The 13,516-nt window shown below is 47.4% G+C and overlaps 1 protein-coding gene across 3 annotated transcripts in view; it reads left to right on the top strand.

Annotated features, from left to right (window-relative positions):
• GGT5 (gamma-glutamyltransferase 5) overlaps positions 1–13,516 on the top strand; it is a 68,592-nt gene that overhangs the window by 17,856 nt on the left and 37,220 nt on the right. For 2 of the 3 annotated variants that reach the window (XM_084648669.1, XM_084648667.1), the window contains exon 1: positions 5,328–5,712. In XM_084648669.1, the coding sequence (XP_084504795.1) occupies positions 5,552–5,712 (161 nt within the window). In that variant the 5' untranslated portion in view covers positions 5,328–5,551. Of the gene's footprint in view, positions 1–3,658; positions 3,812–5,327; positions 5,713–13,516 lie in introns of those variants that run through there. The other variant, XM_084648668.1, reaches the window with a different exon arrangement.

Genomic DNA, 13,516 nt, shown 5'->3' with positions numbered 1-13,516 from the left:
TGGTCACCTGGTTGAAATAGGGTGCTTTTCTTCAGGGGACATTCAGAGGAGCCCGTTCCTGCTGGGCTGTTTGCCTGCTGCTGAACAGAAATGTTCCCCGCTGTTAGCCACGGCTACTTGCATCACAGCAGCCCCAACAGTAGATTTGCCCACTCCAAAATGATTCCCAACTGACTGGTAGTTGTCTGGCGTTGCAAGCTTCCACAGGGTATCGCCACTCACTTCTCAACTGTGAGGACTGCTCTCATCTTGGTATTCATGCACTTCAGGGCAGGGGAAAGCAAGTCACAAAGTTCCATGAAAGTGCCCTTACACATGCAAAAGTTTCGCAGCCACTGGGAATCGTCCCAGACCTGCAACACTGTGCGGTCCCACCAGTCTGTGCTTGTTTCCCGAGCCCAGAATCAGCGTTCCACAGCATGAACCTGCCCCATTAGCACCATGATGCATGCATTGGCAGGGCCCATGCTTTCAGAGAAATCTGTGTCCATGTCCTGATCACTCACGTGACCGTGCTGACGTCGCCTCCTCGCCCGGTATCAAATCCGGCACAAATCCGGTTCTGGTCCTGCATATACTGCGTGTGGTGTTTAATGTGCTCCTAATTGCCAAAGTGAGCTGAGCGGCCTCCATGCTTGCCTTGGTATGGCGTCCGCACAGAAAAAAGGCACAGAACGATTATCTGCCATTGCTCTGACGGAGGGAGGGGCGACTGATGACATGGCTTACAGGGTTGGCTTCAGGGAGCTAAAATCAACAAAGGGGGTGGCTTTACATCAAGGAGTATTTCAGGCAGGACTTCACGGAGGGTTCCAATAAGAAATGGTGCACCTAAGTTATTGTTCTTATTGGAACAAGGAGGTTAGTCTGGCCTCTGATTCATACATGGCTAGATTTACCTCGCTGCACCTTCTCTGCGAGTGACTGCAGTGTGACCTGGAGGAATGAGTCCCCTAGACAGAGGAGGGGGGGGAGCAAATGAGTCCAAAACAAATCTGGTCTATTTCTTGTTTTGATCCACTCCATCTATCTTTTACATCTTTGGCTGGCAGCAGGACTGCATGCCATCCACATCTCATGGCTGCCCGGCAGAAGATGATGCAATAGGACTGCCAGCAATCCATATCACCTGCCTGCTCACCATAAGACGGTTCAATAGGACTGACTGCAGGACTAAAGAGAATGACCCGGTCAAGTCACTCCAAATTTAGTCCCTGCGCCCATGTCTGCCCAGGCGCTCCTGGCCGACGTGGCCAGGAGCACCTCGGAAATGACGATGATGGCTACCAGTCGTACTGTACCGTCTGCTGCCACAAGGCAAGGGGTTGCTGCTACTGTGTAGCAATGAAGTACCACGTCTGCCAGCACCCAGGAGACATAGGGTGACGGTTACCTGAGCGGGCTCCATGCTTGCCGTGGTATGGCGTCTGCTAACTCAGGAGAAAAGGTGCAAAATGATTGTCTGCCCTTGCTTTCACGGAGGGAGGGAGGGAACGGGGGGCCTGACTATATGTACCCAGAACCACCCGCGACAATGTTTTAGCCCCATCAGAGTGCTCCATTGTGACTGCTCTGGACAGCACTCTCAACTCAGATGCACGATTGTTTGCCGTTGCTCTGATGCAGGGAGGGGCGACTGAGGACACGGCTTACAGGGTTGGCTTCAGGGAGCTAAAATCAACAAAGCGGGTGGCTTTACATCAAGGAGTATTTCAGGCAGGACTTCACGGAGGGTTCCAATAAGAAATGCACCTAAGTTATTTGTTCTTATTGGAACAAGGAGGTTAGTCTGGCCTCTGATTCATACATGGCTAGATTTACCTTGCTGCACCTTTTCTGTGAGTGACTGCAGTGTGACCTAGAGGAATGAGTCCCCTGGACAGGGGAAGGGAGGAAGCAAATGAGTCCAAAACAAATCTGGTCTATTTCTTGTTTTGATCCACTCCATCTATCTTTTACATCTTTGGCTGGCAGCAGATGGTGCAGAAGGACTGCAAGCCATCCACATCTCATGGCTGCTCGGCAGAAGACGGTGCAATACAACTGCTAGCCATCCTCATCTCTTGCCTGCCCGGCAGAAGATGGTGCAATATGACTGCTATCCATCCTCATTTCTTGCCTGCCCAGCAGAAGATGATACAGTATGACTGCTAGCAATCTGTATCGCCTGCCTGCTCACCATAAGACGGTTGGATGGCCAGGAGCACCTCGGACACGACGATGACGGCTACCAGTCGTATTGCACCGTCTGCTGCCAGAAGGCAATGGGTTGCTGCTACTGTGTAGCAATGCCGTACCGCGTCTGCCAGCACCCAGGAGACATACGGTGATGGTTACCTGAGCGGGCTCCATGCTTGCCGTGGTATGGCGTCTGCACAGGTAACTCAGGAGAAAAGGAGCGAAACGATTGTCTGCCCTTACTTTCATGGAGGGAGGGAGGGAACGGGGGCCTGACGATATGTACCCAGAACCACCCGCGACAATGTTTTAGCCCCATCAGGCATTGGGATCTCAACCCAGAATTTCAATGGGCTGCGGAGACTGCGGGAACTCTGGGTTAGCTACCCACAGTGCAACGCTCCAGAAGTCGACTCTAGCCTCGGTACTGTGGAAGCGCTCTGCCGAGTTAATGCACTTCATGCACTTAGAGCATTTTCTGTGGGGACACACACAGTCGAATATATAAAACCAATTTCTAAAAAACCGACTTCTATAAATTCGACCTAATTCCGTAGTGTAGACATACCCTAAAGAACATTACCTATTGCCCTCTGGAGTCCTTCCCACTTCTTACCCACCCCCTGGATCACCAGAGCAGGGTTGCCTTTCTCATAAAACAGATGGTTTCCGAGAGAGGCAAACTGAAAAGCTGCCATTTGAAAAGAGACTCATTAAGGGAGAAAGAATTTTCATGGAAACTAGATTAGCATGTCAGGGATATATTTGTATCTCAGTTAAAATTACACTGAGCTTGCCAGAGTTCTTAGTCCAGAATACTGCTGCTGGAAGGAGCAAGGAAAGTATTTCCAACACTCAGACCAGCTGCCTTTGTGACTAGCATGAGCTGATGTTGGCTCCCCCAGAACCCGCACCTTCTCTATAGTGCCTCCTAGAGGTTGGGATTGGAACAGCTACCACTGCGTGTCGTGTGTGAGCTCCCCATATTCAGCATTCTTACACAATTCCCTATAGTCTTTAAGCTCCTTCTTAGCCAGTTGCTCCTGCACCATTCCCTGTAGAGTCTTCTTTTGGGAGAGGTTTGGACAGGAGTAGCTGTGAGCTTCCCCACAACCCATTCAATGTTGAGACAGTTGTTGGAAAACCCCAACACTGAAGTACACATGCATGGATAACCTCCTTCAATGTCTTCTCAAAAACAAAACAAACCCACTAACAAGATGAGTCCTTTATCAGGGACGTGACATCTTGTTCAGGTAATTATGTGGAGTAGAACTCCTCAGCAAAGAGGTTATAGACTCCAAGGTGTAGGAATGAACTACATGCTGTCCTACAATGGAAAATATGATAAATATTTACCACCAGGATGTATTCATAGACGAGGTGTTCTATTCTTATCAGTTTTAATAACACTCGGCAATTATATATCACTTTGCATTCTCAAAGACCTTCACAAACATCAGCTAATTAATCTTTACAGTGCCCATGTGAAGGAAAATTTACTGTGAGAAGTCAAGTATTGGATGGTCTTGGATCCTGCACTCTTTTGAGCCAGCACGTATCTTCTTCAGGGTACTGCAGAGCTGGGGTCTCAAGAGACTCTTCCATAGGAACATGGGAATTGTCATTCCAGGTAAGACCACTGGTCCAAATCTTCCAGTATCCTGTCTCTACCAGTGCTCAGTACTAGATATTTTAGAAGAAAGTGGAAGACATCCCATAACAGGTAAGTTTGGAATAACTTGCCCATAGGGGAAATTTCTTCCCAGTTCCATCAGTTAGTGGTTGTTTAGCCCACTTAAAACAGAATGGCTTATATTTCTCGACAGTTATTGTACCCTAGCTAATGTAACTGTGGATGTTCTCATTATCCATAGAGATGTCTATTTTCTGTTTGGTAAGCAATTTCCAAATTGACACATCTTAAAAAGTTTGAGAGAAGGATGGTACAGAATTCCAAAAAGAGGAATGATACATGAGTAAAAGATTTTTAAAGTTATTGTACCCATTTGATTAATTAGACAGCAATTCTGTTAATGACTGCAGTGAAAATTAAGAGGTAAATATTTGTGGTGGAAATGGCCCACCTTGATTATCATACACATTGTAAGGAGAGTGATCACTTTAGATAAGCTATTACCAACAGGAGAGTGGGTTTTTTGTGTGTGGGGGGGGGGAAGAAAACCTAGATTTGTGCTGGAAATGGGTCACCTTGATTATCATACACATTGTAAGGAGAGTGATCACTTTACATAAGCTATTACCAGCAGGAGAGTGGGGTGGGGGGAGAGAAAACCTTTTGTAGTGATAATCACCCATTTTTTCATGGTTTGTGTGTATAAAAACATCTTCTATATTTTCCACAGTATGCATCTGATGGAGTGAGCTGTAGCTCACAAAAGCTTATGCTCAAATAAATTGGTTAGTCTCTAAGGTGCCACAAGTACTCCTTTTCTTTTTGCAAATACAGACTAACACGGCTGTTATTCTGAAACCTGTTGTGGTCAATGGGAACTACTCATGGAAGAAGTTAAGCACATACATGTTTGCAGGATCAGTGTATAAGTAAAGATCCCGGGGCTTAGCCCAAAGATGTAGTCCCGGGGAGATTGCATGATACAGGGTCCATATTGTTTCATCTACCTCTGCTTGGAGGTTTGCAGCTGGCATGTGCAGAGAATTAGGCTTTGTCTATACTGGAACTTTGTTGGAAAAACTTTTGTCCTCCCAGGGTGTTAAAAAAACACACACCCCAAACGACAAAAGTTTTACCAACGAAAAACGCTGGTGTGAACAGCCCTTTGTCAGCAGCTGCTGCTGCTGCTGCTCTTTGGGGGTGGAAGTTTTTTGTCGGCAGGAAAGCTCTCTCCTGCTGACAAACAGCAGCTACACTTCATGCTTTTTAGTGGCACGGCTGTAGCGGCAAAGCTGTGTTGCTAAAAGATGGGTAGTGTAGACAAAGCCTCTGAAAGCAGGGAAGTGTTGTGAAAGGTTGGAGATTTTCCACTAGAAATGCTCCAGGAGTAAATGGGTTAATAGTTTTCATCTCAACTTTCAAAGCAATCTTTGGAGTGTTCTGCCAAAAAAAGCAATTTATGCTCATAAAAGAGAGGAAAAAGTCTTTTCCTGAGATCTGTGTGCGTAAGAGTGTTCTGCACACACATTTCTTAACAGACATATCAAGGCACTTAACAGACTGTTTCCGTCAAAACCACTGTGGGGCAGTCAATGAGCCGGTTAATGCAAGCTCCCTCCTATAGCTCTCACTGCCCCAGAGCAAGACAAGACAAGAGTCTCAGCCAGACGCGAGTCTTTGCGAACAACAGGACTGAAATCCTCTCTCTCTGCTGCACTGGGGAAGGTCAGGATAGCCATGTCTAAAAGGAAGATCTGCTGTCTTGTGCTGCTGGTCCTAGGGCTCCTGGCTATTGCAGTTTCTGTCATTGTAATCCTGGCGCTGCCCAAGTGTGCTCCTGGAAGTTATCTGCATGCTGCTGTAGCAGCTGACACTGAAATCTGTTCAGACATTGGCAGGTATGTGCGTGGACTTTTCTGTTTGTAACTTGTGTATGTAGTGCAAGCTATAGAGCCAGAGTGAAAGACAGGTAGATGATACTAGAGATTATAGTTAAAACCAGCACTTCCCAGTGACTGAGCAGGAGGAACTGGGTCTTACCCTCTCCCCTAATCCTCAGTCTGAAGAGTTATGTCAGATACCTGAGCACAAGCTCCTGATCATAGGTCAAGTCAAGTTCATTCCTGGTGTAGGAGCTCTGAAGTCAGACATGCTTAGCCGTACATACCAGTAGGATATTCCTTTTCCTTCTCTCACATCTAAGTTTGGCTGCTCTGCAGACCTGTCTGTTTCCTGAGGGTGCAGATAATGACTGTCACTCGTATTCGAGTGTGACTACAACTGGAACCCACAAGGCAGCTCTTAAGGAGAAGGAGGCAGTAGATTAATCTCTCTTCACTGGGCAGTAATCTCTGTTCAGCAAGACTTTAGAAACAAACTGAGAGACGGTGAAGAGGAGAACATAAAGGGGAGAAGTGGTGTTAGGCTGCAAGGAAAGATGAGCACCTACGCTTGTGGGCAGCACTGCCCAGGCTGGTCAAAATGTCCTTTATACCCATAAAAAAGGAAGCATGGGGAAATTATTTCACTTAATTATCTTAATGCTGAAGAAATAAAGGCAGCTCTCCAGATCCCTTGTGTGGAGAGCTGGGGAACTTCGGATAGATCTTTATAGAAACAGGTATGACTGAGTTTCCCCTCTCACTTTGTATTGTTATGCCTGGGTGTGAAGGGATTAATTTATTTCTGGAAACAAGACAGGCAATGCAGTGATTGGGGCAGGAGAGGGGCAACATCACATAAGCATGAATGAACTATCAAGAACTGTCAACCTGTAGAAGCTAATGAATCATAGATTCCTCAGACTATTGTATCAACTTTGTGTTGTGTGTATCTGTGTGGACTTGAGGAGGAGGGGCAGGAGATGCAGGATTTTCCTGCAAGAACTAAGGGTGGGGAATTAAAGCAAATCCATAGGCAAGTAAACAGGTCTGGAGAGGCAACACCCTTCTGGGGAAAATGGCATCTCCTGGTTTGTGCGTATTGAAGAAGGCTACCAAAGAACGGAGAACTCTCTAATGTGACCAGCCTGTCATAAGGGGGTGTCACTCTCCTTGGATCCAAGAACTCATGACACTGTGTGGGACAGACCCTGACATAGGGTATGAAGGACTTTGGACCCCACCAAGGTCTCCACATTGAAGGGGGGGTGACACCTGCTAGGGGTGACAGGTATGCATGTAAACTGTGGCTGTCAAGATATGTTCTCTCAGTGAATTGTAGGAAGAATTGCTGACTAAATCTCTGGTGTGGAGGGAAAGGTGGGTTCCTTCCTTGAGTAAGGTGATGGCTAGAGGTCTGAGACTTGAGTAGGATGCCCTCAAGGAGGCCATGAAGGGGATAGAGGTGCAGCTAGCTTTGGAATTTGAGACACCTGGCTCAGCAAGTAGCCGTATCAGTAGGAGGTGAGGGCTCAGTGCCTCATGTGATTGGACCCTGACCCATGACTCAAGCCACTTATGACAGCAGCAACATTCAAAGGCTTCATTTTCTCTTACCTGCACTAAGTGTTATGCTAGCAGCCAGCTCTGACTCACGTTTATTGCCACTATGGCCAGTCAGGGAGCATTGCTTTGCTATTGGAATAAGGATGGCCCAATGTTAGGGAGCTACATGGGTGGCTCGGGAGAGTGGGAGTCAACACCCTGCTTCAGCACAGACTTTCTGGGTGATCTTGGGCAAGTCTCTCACTGTACCTCAGTTCTCCCTCCATGCCTCACAGGGGTGCGGTGAGGGTAAATCCATTAACGATCGTGAGGTGCTCAGGTACTATGGTGATGGGGGCCAGAGAGGTTCCTGCGACAGACGGATTCAAGGACAGGTCTCTAGCTAGCCTCATCCAAACCTCACTTAGAATAGAATAGGATCATAGGACTGGAAGGGACCTCGAGGGGTCATCTAGTCCAGTCCCCTACACTCATGGCAGGACTAAGTATTATCTACACCATCCCTGACAGGTGTTTGTCTAAACTGCTCTTAAAAATCTCCAATGATGGAGATTCCACAACCTCCCTAGGCAATTTATTCCGGTGCTTAACCACTCTGACAATTAGGAAGTTTTTCGTAATGTCCAGTCTAAACCTCCCTTGCTGCAATTTAAGCCCATTGCTTCTTGTCCTATCCTCAGAGGTTAAGAAGAACAACTTTTCTCCCTCCTACTTGTAACAACCTTTTATGTACTTGTAAACCCCTCTCAGTATTCTCTTCTCCAGACTAAACACACCCAATATTTTCAGTCTTATAGGTCATGTTTTCTAGACCTTTAATCATTTTTGTTGTTCTTCTCTGGACTTTTTCCAGTTTGTCCACATCTTTCCTGAAATGTGGCTCCCAGAACTGGACACAATATTCCAGTTGAGACCTAATCAGCATGGAGTAGAGCGGAAGAATTACTTCTTGTGCCTTGCTTATAATACATCCCAGAATGATGTTTGTTTTATTGTAACCGTGTTACACTGTCGACTCATATTTAGCTTGTGCTCCACTATGACCCCCGGATCCCTTTGCATAGTACTCCTTCCTAGGCAGTCATTTCCAATTTTGTATATGTGCACCTGATTGTCCCTTCCTAAGTGGAGTATTTTCCCCACCTCTTTGTTTTCTGTCCAGCATTTCAGACTGGACAATAAAGAAAACCCTCTTGGTGGTGGTGTTTCTGAGTCCATGCTTCAGGAAAGTCTCCAGGGCAGGGCTATTGCATTGCTGGGGCACATGCTTGAAAGCCACGGGAAAACGAATGAGGTATCCAACTAAGCTAACATGGGGATTTTCCTATTCAGATGCCAATGCTGTGGTGGGGACTGTTGTATACAGGTATCAGTCTGCTCTTCTCCTCCCTCCAGGCTTTCTCCCACAGTCACCTCACAGTCACCTCAGCTGCTCCCAGGGCTTCAGCCACTGCCTTTATGTTGGTGACTGGGAAATCTACCTCACTACACCATACTCCCTGCTTCTGCCCATTTCCCACACATTCAGCTCCCTCTCTGACCTCTGACACAACTGAGGATCTTTCCTTTCCTCCAAAACCTTCCCCTCTCTCTGGTTCCTCTTTTCATCAGCAACTGGACCACCCTCCCTGTCACATAGTATGATCCTTGAGCAGGGGTGAAAGTAATAATAAATTCTTACCGGTACGGGGGCCGGTGCGTTGGGCGGAAGGGGCGGGGCTGGGGGGGGTCAGCCTCCCCCAGCCGGCCCATCCGCGCTGCCTGGCCCCTGCCACCCGGGGCTCCGACGGCGATTTAAAAGGGACCGGGCTCTGGCTGCTGCCGCAGCAGCAGGAGCTGCTGGGAGCCCCGGGCCCTTTTAAATCGCCGGCCCTGGGGCAGCTGCCCTTTTCCCCTGCCCCCTTCCCCCCGCCAGTCAGTGGCCTGCGGCGCGGAAAGGGGCAACGATGTTAAAGTGCTGCGGCAGCGCTTTAACATCATTGCCCCTTTTGGCTCACCCGTTGGCAGCCCTGCTAGTAGGGTCCCTACCGGCAGAGCTGCCAACGGGGGGGGGGAAGGGGCAGCAACGTTAAAGCACGGCCACGGCAGTTAATGCCTTTGCCGCGGCAGCGCATTAACATGGGCTGCATACGGGCTAGTACCGGCTTCTTACCGGTACGCCGTGCCGGCCCGTACTGGCTCACTGTCACCCCTGTCCTTGAGCCTCATCCTGCTCCTAGCATCTAGCTTCTCACCAAATCCCCTTGCCACTTCCTCTATAGCATCTCTGAAACCTGCCCTCTCCTCCTGGCTCACACTTTTGTGTCCGAGCTGCCATCGCCTCTTCCCCGCCGTCCCACACAGAGCTCCCTTCAGCCCATGTCGCTTTGACACTATCCAGTTTTTTATCCCTGGATTTCTCTTTCAGTACTGAATGAAAGTGACTCAAGTGATTACAAAGGCTAAATCCCTAAAGTAGAAGCAGCTCTCCTGAACCCTGACCTAGTTATTTCCAGATTTTGAAACTTTGCTGGTTTTTATTCTTCAGTCAAAATATATTTTTAATAAAATATCTGCCACATGCTTTACAATGAGCATCCATTAATGAATGGAGATGAGATTCCTGTGGCATTACATACTGCAGCATCTGTCAAGCTTCCTGAATGTTTGATTAATAGTGTTTGATAGCCAGGCCCCATCCAATTCCAATTAAACTCAAAGGAAAGATTCCATTGACTTCAAGAGGAGTTGAAGTGGGCCCCTTATAATAGGAAAAGCTGTTCCTTGCTGTCCTGAGGACATAGCCCTTTGGGCACTGTTCTTTCCCCCTCTAATGAAGTGTTTGTCTGAAACTTCACCAGTGACTGAAGCTAGGAGGATGCTCTTAGGAAAGTCTGTCTTCTTCACTGACCTGCCCCCCGTACTTGAACCTCGGCAGCAGTATAACTCAGTGATTTGAGGAAGCTGACTCAGACCTCCAGGGTTCTACTCCAGGTGCTTCAACTAACCTGTGGTTGGCAACTTGCAACCTCTCTGTGCCTCAGTTTCCCGATTTATGGTGATAATAATTCCATCTTGTGGATGTTTTTGAGGCTTGGGTCACTATAATGTTTCTAAAGCCCTTTATATCCTTTAGAGAAAGAAGCTGTACATAGGGGAAGTCTCACTATCCTTACTGGCATCACTCACAGATTCTGTGCTAGGTTTATTGTTACTAACTCAGTGGCTAAGAGAAAGCATCTCTGGCTTCTGGGTGATAGAAGGATTTCCAGTGCTGAAAGACAACTAGGTCCTTTGTGGTATAATGGTATGCTTATGGAGGATGGAGAGAGGGAAAGGACTATTATATTATTGAGTCTCTTCCTGCTAATCCAGTCTACAGACCCTGGACAGAGAGCATCTGTAGTAGATTGAGCAAGAAACCTGAGTGTACCTAAACTTTTCCTTTGTGGGAGCCATAGATGTTTGAAATCCACAGATGTGAATTTTGTGACCTCAGTCCAGCTCCAACAATGGGGTCTCTTTCCCGCTTGGCCCACAAACAGTACAGATGGAGAAGTATCTAAACATGAACCCTGAGGAATCTGTTTATCCTTAGCATTCTGCACGGAGGTGTATTCAGACCAGGTACTATCCCCCACACATGCCCTGAATCTCCCAGTCACAGTGCATCCTTTCCCTTCACTGTATTTTTAGGTCATTATAACCCCCTGTGTGAGCATTAGAAGAGGCTTTTCCTCCCAAGCAGACAAAGGACTATGTATTCCCATCCCTACCTGCCTCCATCCACCTTCTGGTGGGGCTGCCTGCTCAGAGCTCTGGGCAGAAACCCACCCGCCCCAACCATCACCACTGCAGTGTGCTGTTTTGCCTGCTATTGTTTCTGAAACTGAAAGTGGGGGCGTGAGCCAGCAACAGGGGGTGACAGAGGATTTTGGAAAGATAGACCACAGAAGAAGAGTTTGTTCCTAGCAGAGGAAAGGCAGGGCCAGTTGGGAATCACTGCAGCCGGGAATCCTCTCTTGACTTGACCTTCCCTCCCAGCAGCCGTCAATCTTGCAACCTCCCCAGTACATACTAAGGAGAATACTGGAAACTAGTCTCTTTTGAAACAGCATCCCCCAAGAGATTTGCTAGTTTCCTTGTGGCTAAGCCCCTAAAGGATGGGGGAGCTGGGAAGGCCAAACGTTTTACAACCAAGTGATATTCACATTAATATGAAACCCAGTTCATAAGCCAAGGATACCCTACAGAAGTCATTTGCAGTTTTGAAGACCTCTGGTGTTTCTTGTTAATCTTTCTCTGCATCCCGAGGGATCTCCTCCTAGTTTAAGAATTATCAGCTTGGCCACTAAACATTCCATAGAAACGGCTGTTTCCTTTACTCCTGATAAGCCATCTGAGTCAGCCAAGTCAAGGGCTGGTATCATCTCAGGCCCAAGCTTGCATGAAGAAGAAGAAATATTTCCCAAGAGTGTTTAATGCCTTCACATTTCCAGAATTTACCCAATAGCAGCAGAGATCCTTCTTTTATCATCCCAGAAAGAAATCACAGCCCCCATGAAGTCAAGAACTGAACGGACTTTGACTTCAGTGGAGCCAGAGTTTAACCCCTGGTATCTGAGAGTTGTGCTGTCTCTATGTTTAGCTGCTACTACTGCAGGAGTTGTTTGTTAACTGGCTTTAGGCAGGAGGCTCTAGAAGCTTTATAGCCTCCTGCATCATAACTAGGCCTGATTGTTTGACGTGGCAAAAAATGGGAAAACTTACAATTTTAGTAAAAATAGAAAAGGGGGAAAAAAAGTCACAGGGAGGGGGCAGGGACAGTAGCGAAAGCAGCAGCAGCATGGCTCCTGTCATCTCAGTGTGAGGTAGAAATGGATAAGCAGGACAGATGTGCAGAGCAGTGTGATACTGCAGAGACTGGAGAGCTGCTGTGAGGCCAGCAGGCTCGCCCTGCCTAGCAGCAGCAAAGCCTACATATCTAAACACTTCGTTTTTAATTACAGGTGTTCACGTTTAATCCTTGGCTCCTTAAATTTGGTCATTATCTGCCCAGACCTTTTTTAGCCTTTGCTTGAACCTCAGCCTGTCTATGTGGAGGCCTATGTCCAATGTTTCACCTGACCTCCGTGCACACAATTAGCCTCTGATGCAGAATGATATTGCTTCCTCTGCTGTGCACCATACAAGTCCTTGCAGGTGTAAAACCAGCTGATGGGAGAGGTTACAAATGCAGCCATAGCTTCAGCAGGGATGCCTGGCTTCACCTCCCCACTGTTGGGAAAATTGCAGCAGTTCGGGGGGGAAGGGCCTTGGTGGCCGTTGGGATCCCATGAAAGTAAAACAGATAACTGGGACACTGCTGAGAATTTTTTTTTTTTATGCAATTACATAGAGCCTTAAGCCAGGTTGTAAGACCCCTGCTGGGAGCAACCATTTGGCATTGTGAGGAAGAGGCTGGCTTGATTTTTTGTTTGTGATTGTTCTCCACTGTGGTCTCCTGAATCCGCCATAAGAAATCCCTCTGGATTCCTCTGCAAGAGCTTCTCTGGCTGGGGCTGCTTTAACAGACTGGAATGAAATGTGGGTGTGGAGTGGAGCCAGGCTCTTATTTACTCTCCTTTGCTGCTCCCCCCTGAAGGGATTGTTAAACTCTAAACAGTCTCTCCCTGGTAATAGACCTTTGCTCCTCAGTTGCTGCTCTTGCTGCTGAGAACCCTCCAAGGGTCAATGCTCACTGTCTGGTGCTGCTGAGAATAGGCTGGAGACCTGATATTAGTGATGCTGCTTCGAAGCTCTGGATGGTGCCTGTCCTTTGAATTCTGCTGCCTTCCTTGCAAACTGATGCTACAAGTCCAATTGCAGAGAGAAATGTGTAACTGGGCAGGAGTCTAGTGTCTTGGGGCATGTGTAGGGCATCTACGAGAGATGGTGGGAATTGCAGCCTATGATGGAAATCCAGGATCAGTGGAACCACAAAACTTACCCTAGTTACAGGAAAGGTTCCTTTAAAAGAGCTGTGTTTGCCAAGTGTCTCAACCCTCACAGTCATAAATCAGTAACAGAACAGGATATTGGCAGTTGCCAAGGTATGAAAAGGTTCCTAAAATTCAAACCAAGCCATCTAATACTATGATTTCATCAGATGCAATACTCACAAGCTAGTCTGGGTTTGTACTTGGATGGGAGACCTAAGGAAAACCCCAGATGCTGCAAGAAATGGTGTTGGTGATACAGTATGGGACAATCTGAATGAGGGAGGCAACCTAGTGAC

The sequence above is a fragment of the Lepidochelys olivacea genome, assembly GCF_965140295.1.
Source record: "Lepidochelys olivacea isolate rLepOli2 genome assembly, chromosome: 15".
Classification (NCBI taxonomy): domain Eukaryota; kingdom Metazoa; phylum Chordata; order Testudines; family Cheloniidae; genus Lepidochelys; species Lepidochelys olivacea.
Note: the sequence above shows the minus strand (reverse complement) of the source record. Positions and strands in the feature narration are given on the sequence as shown.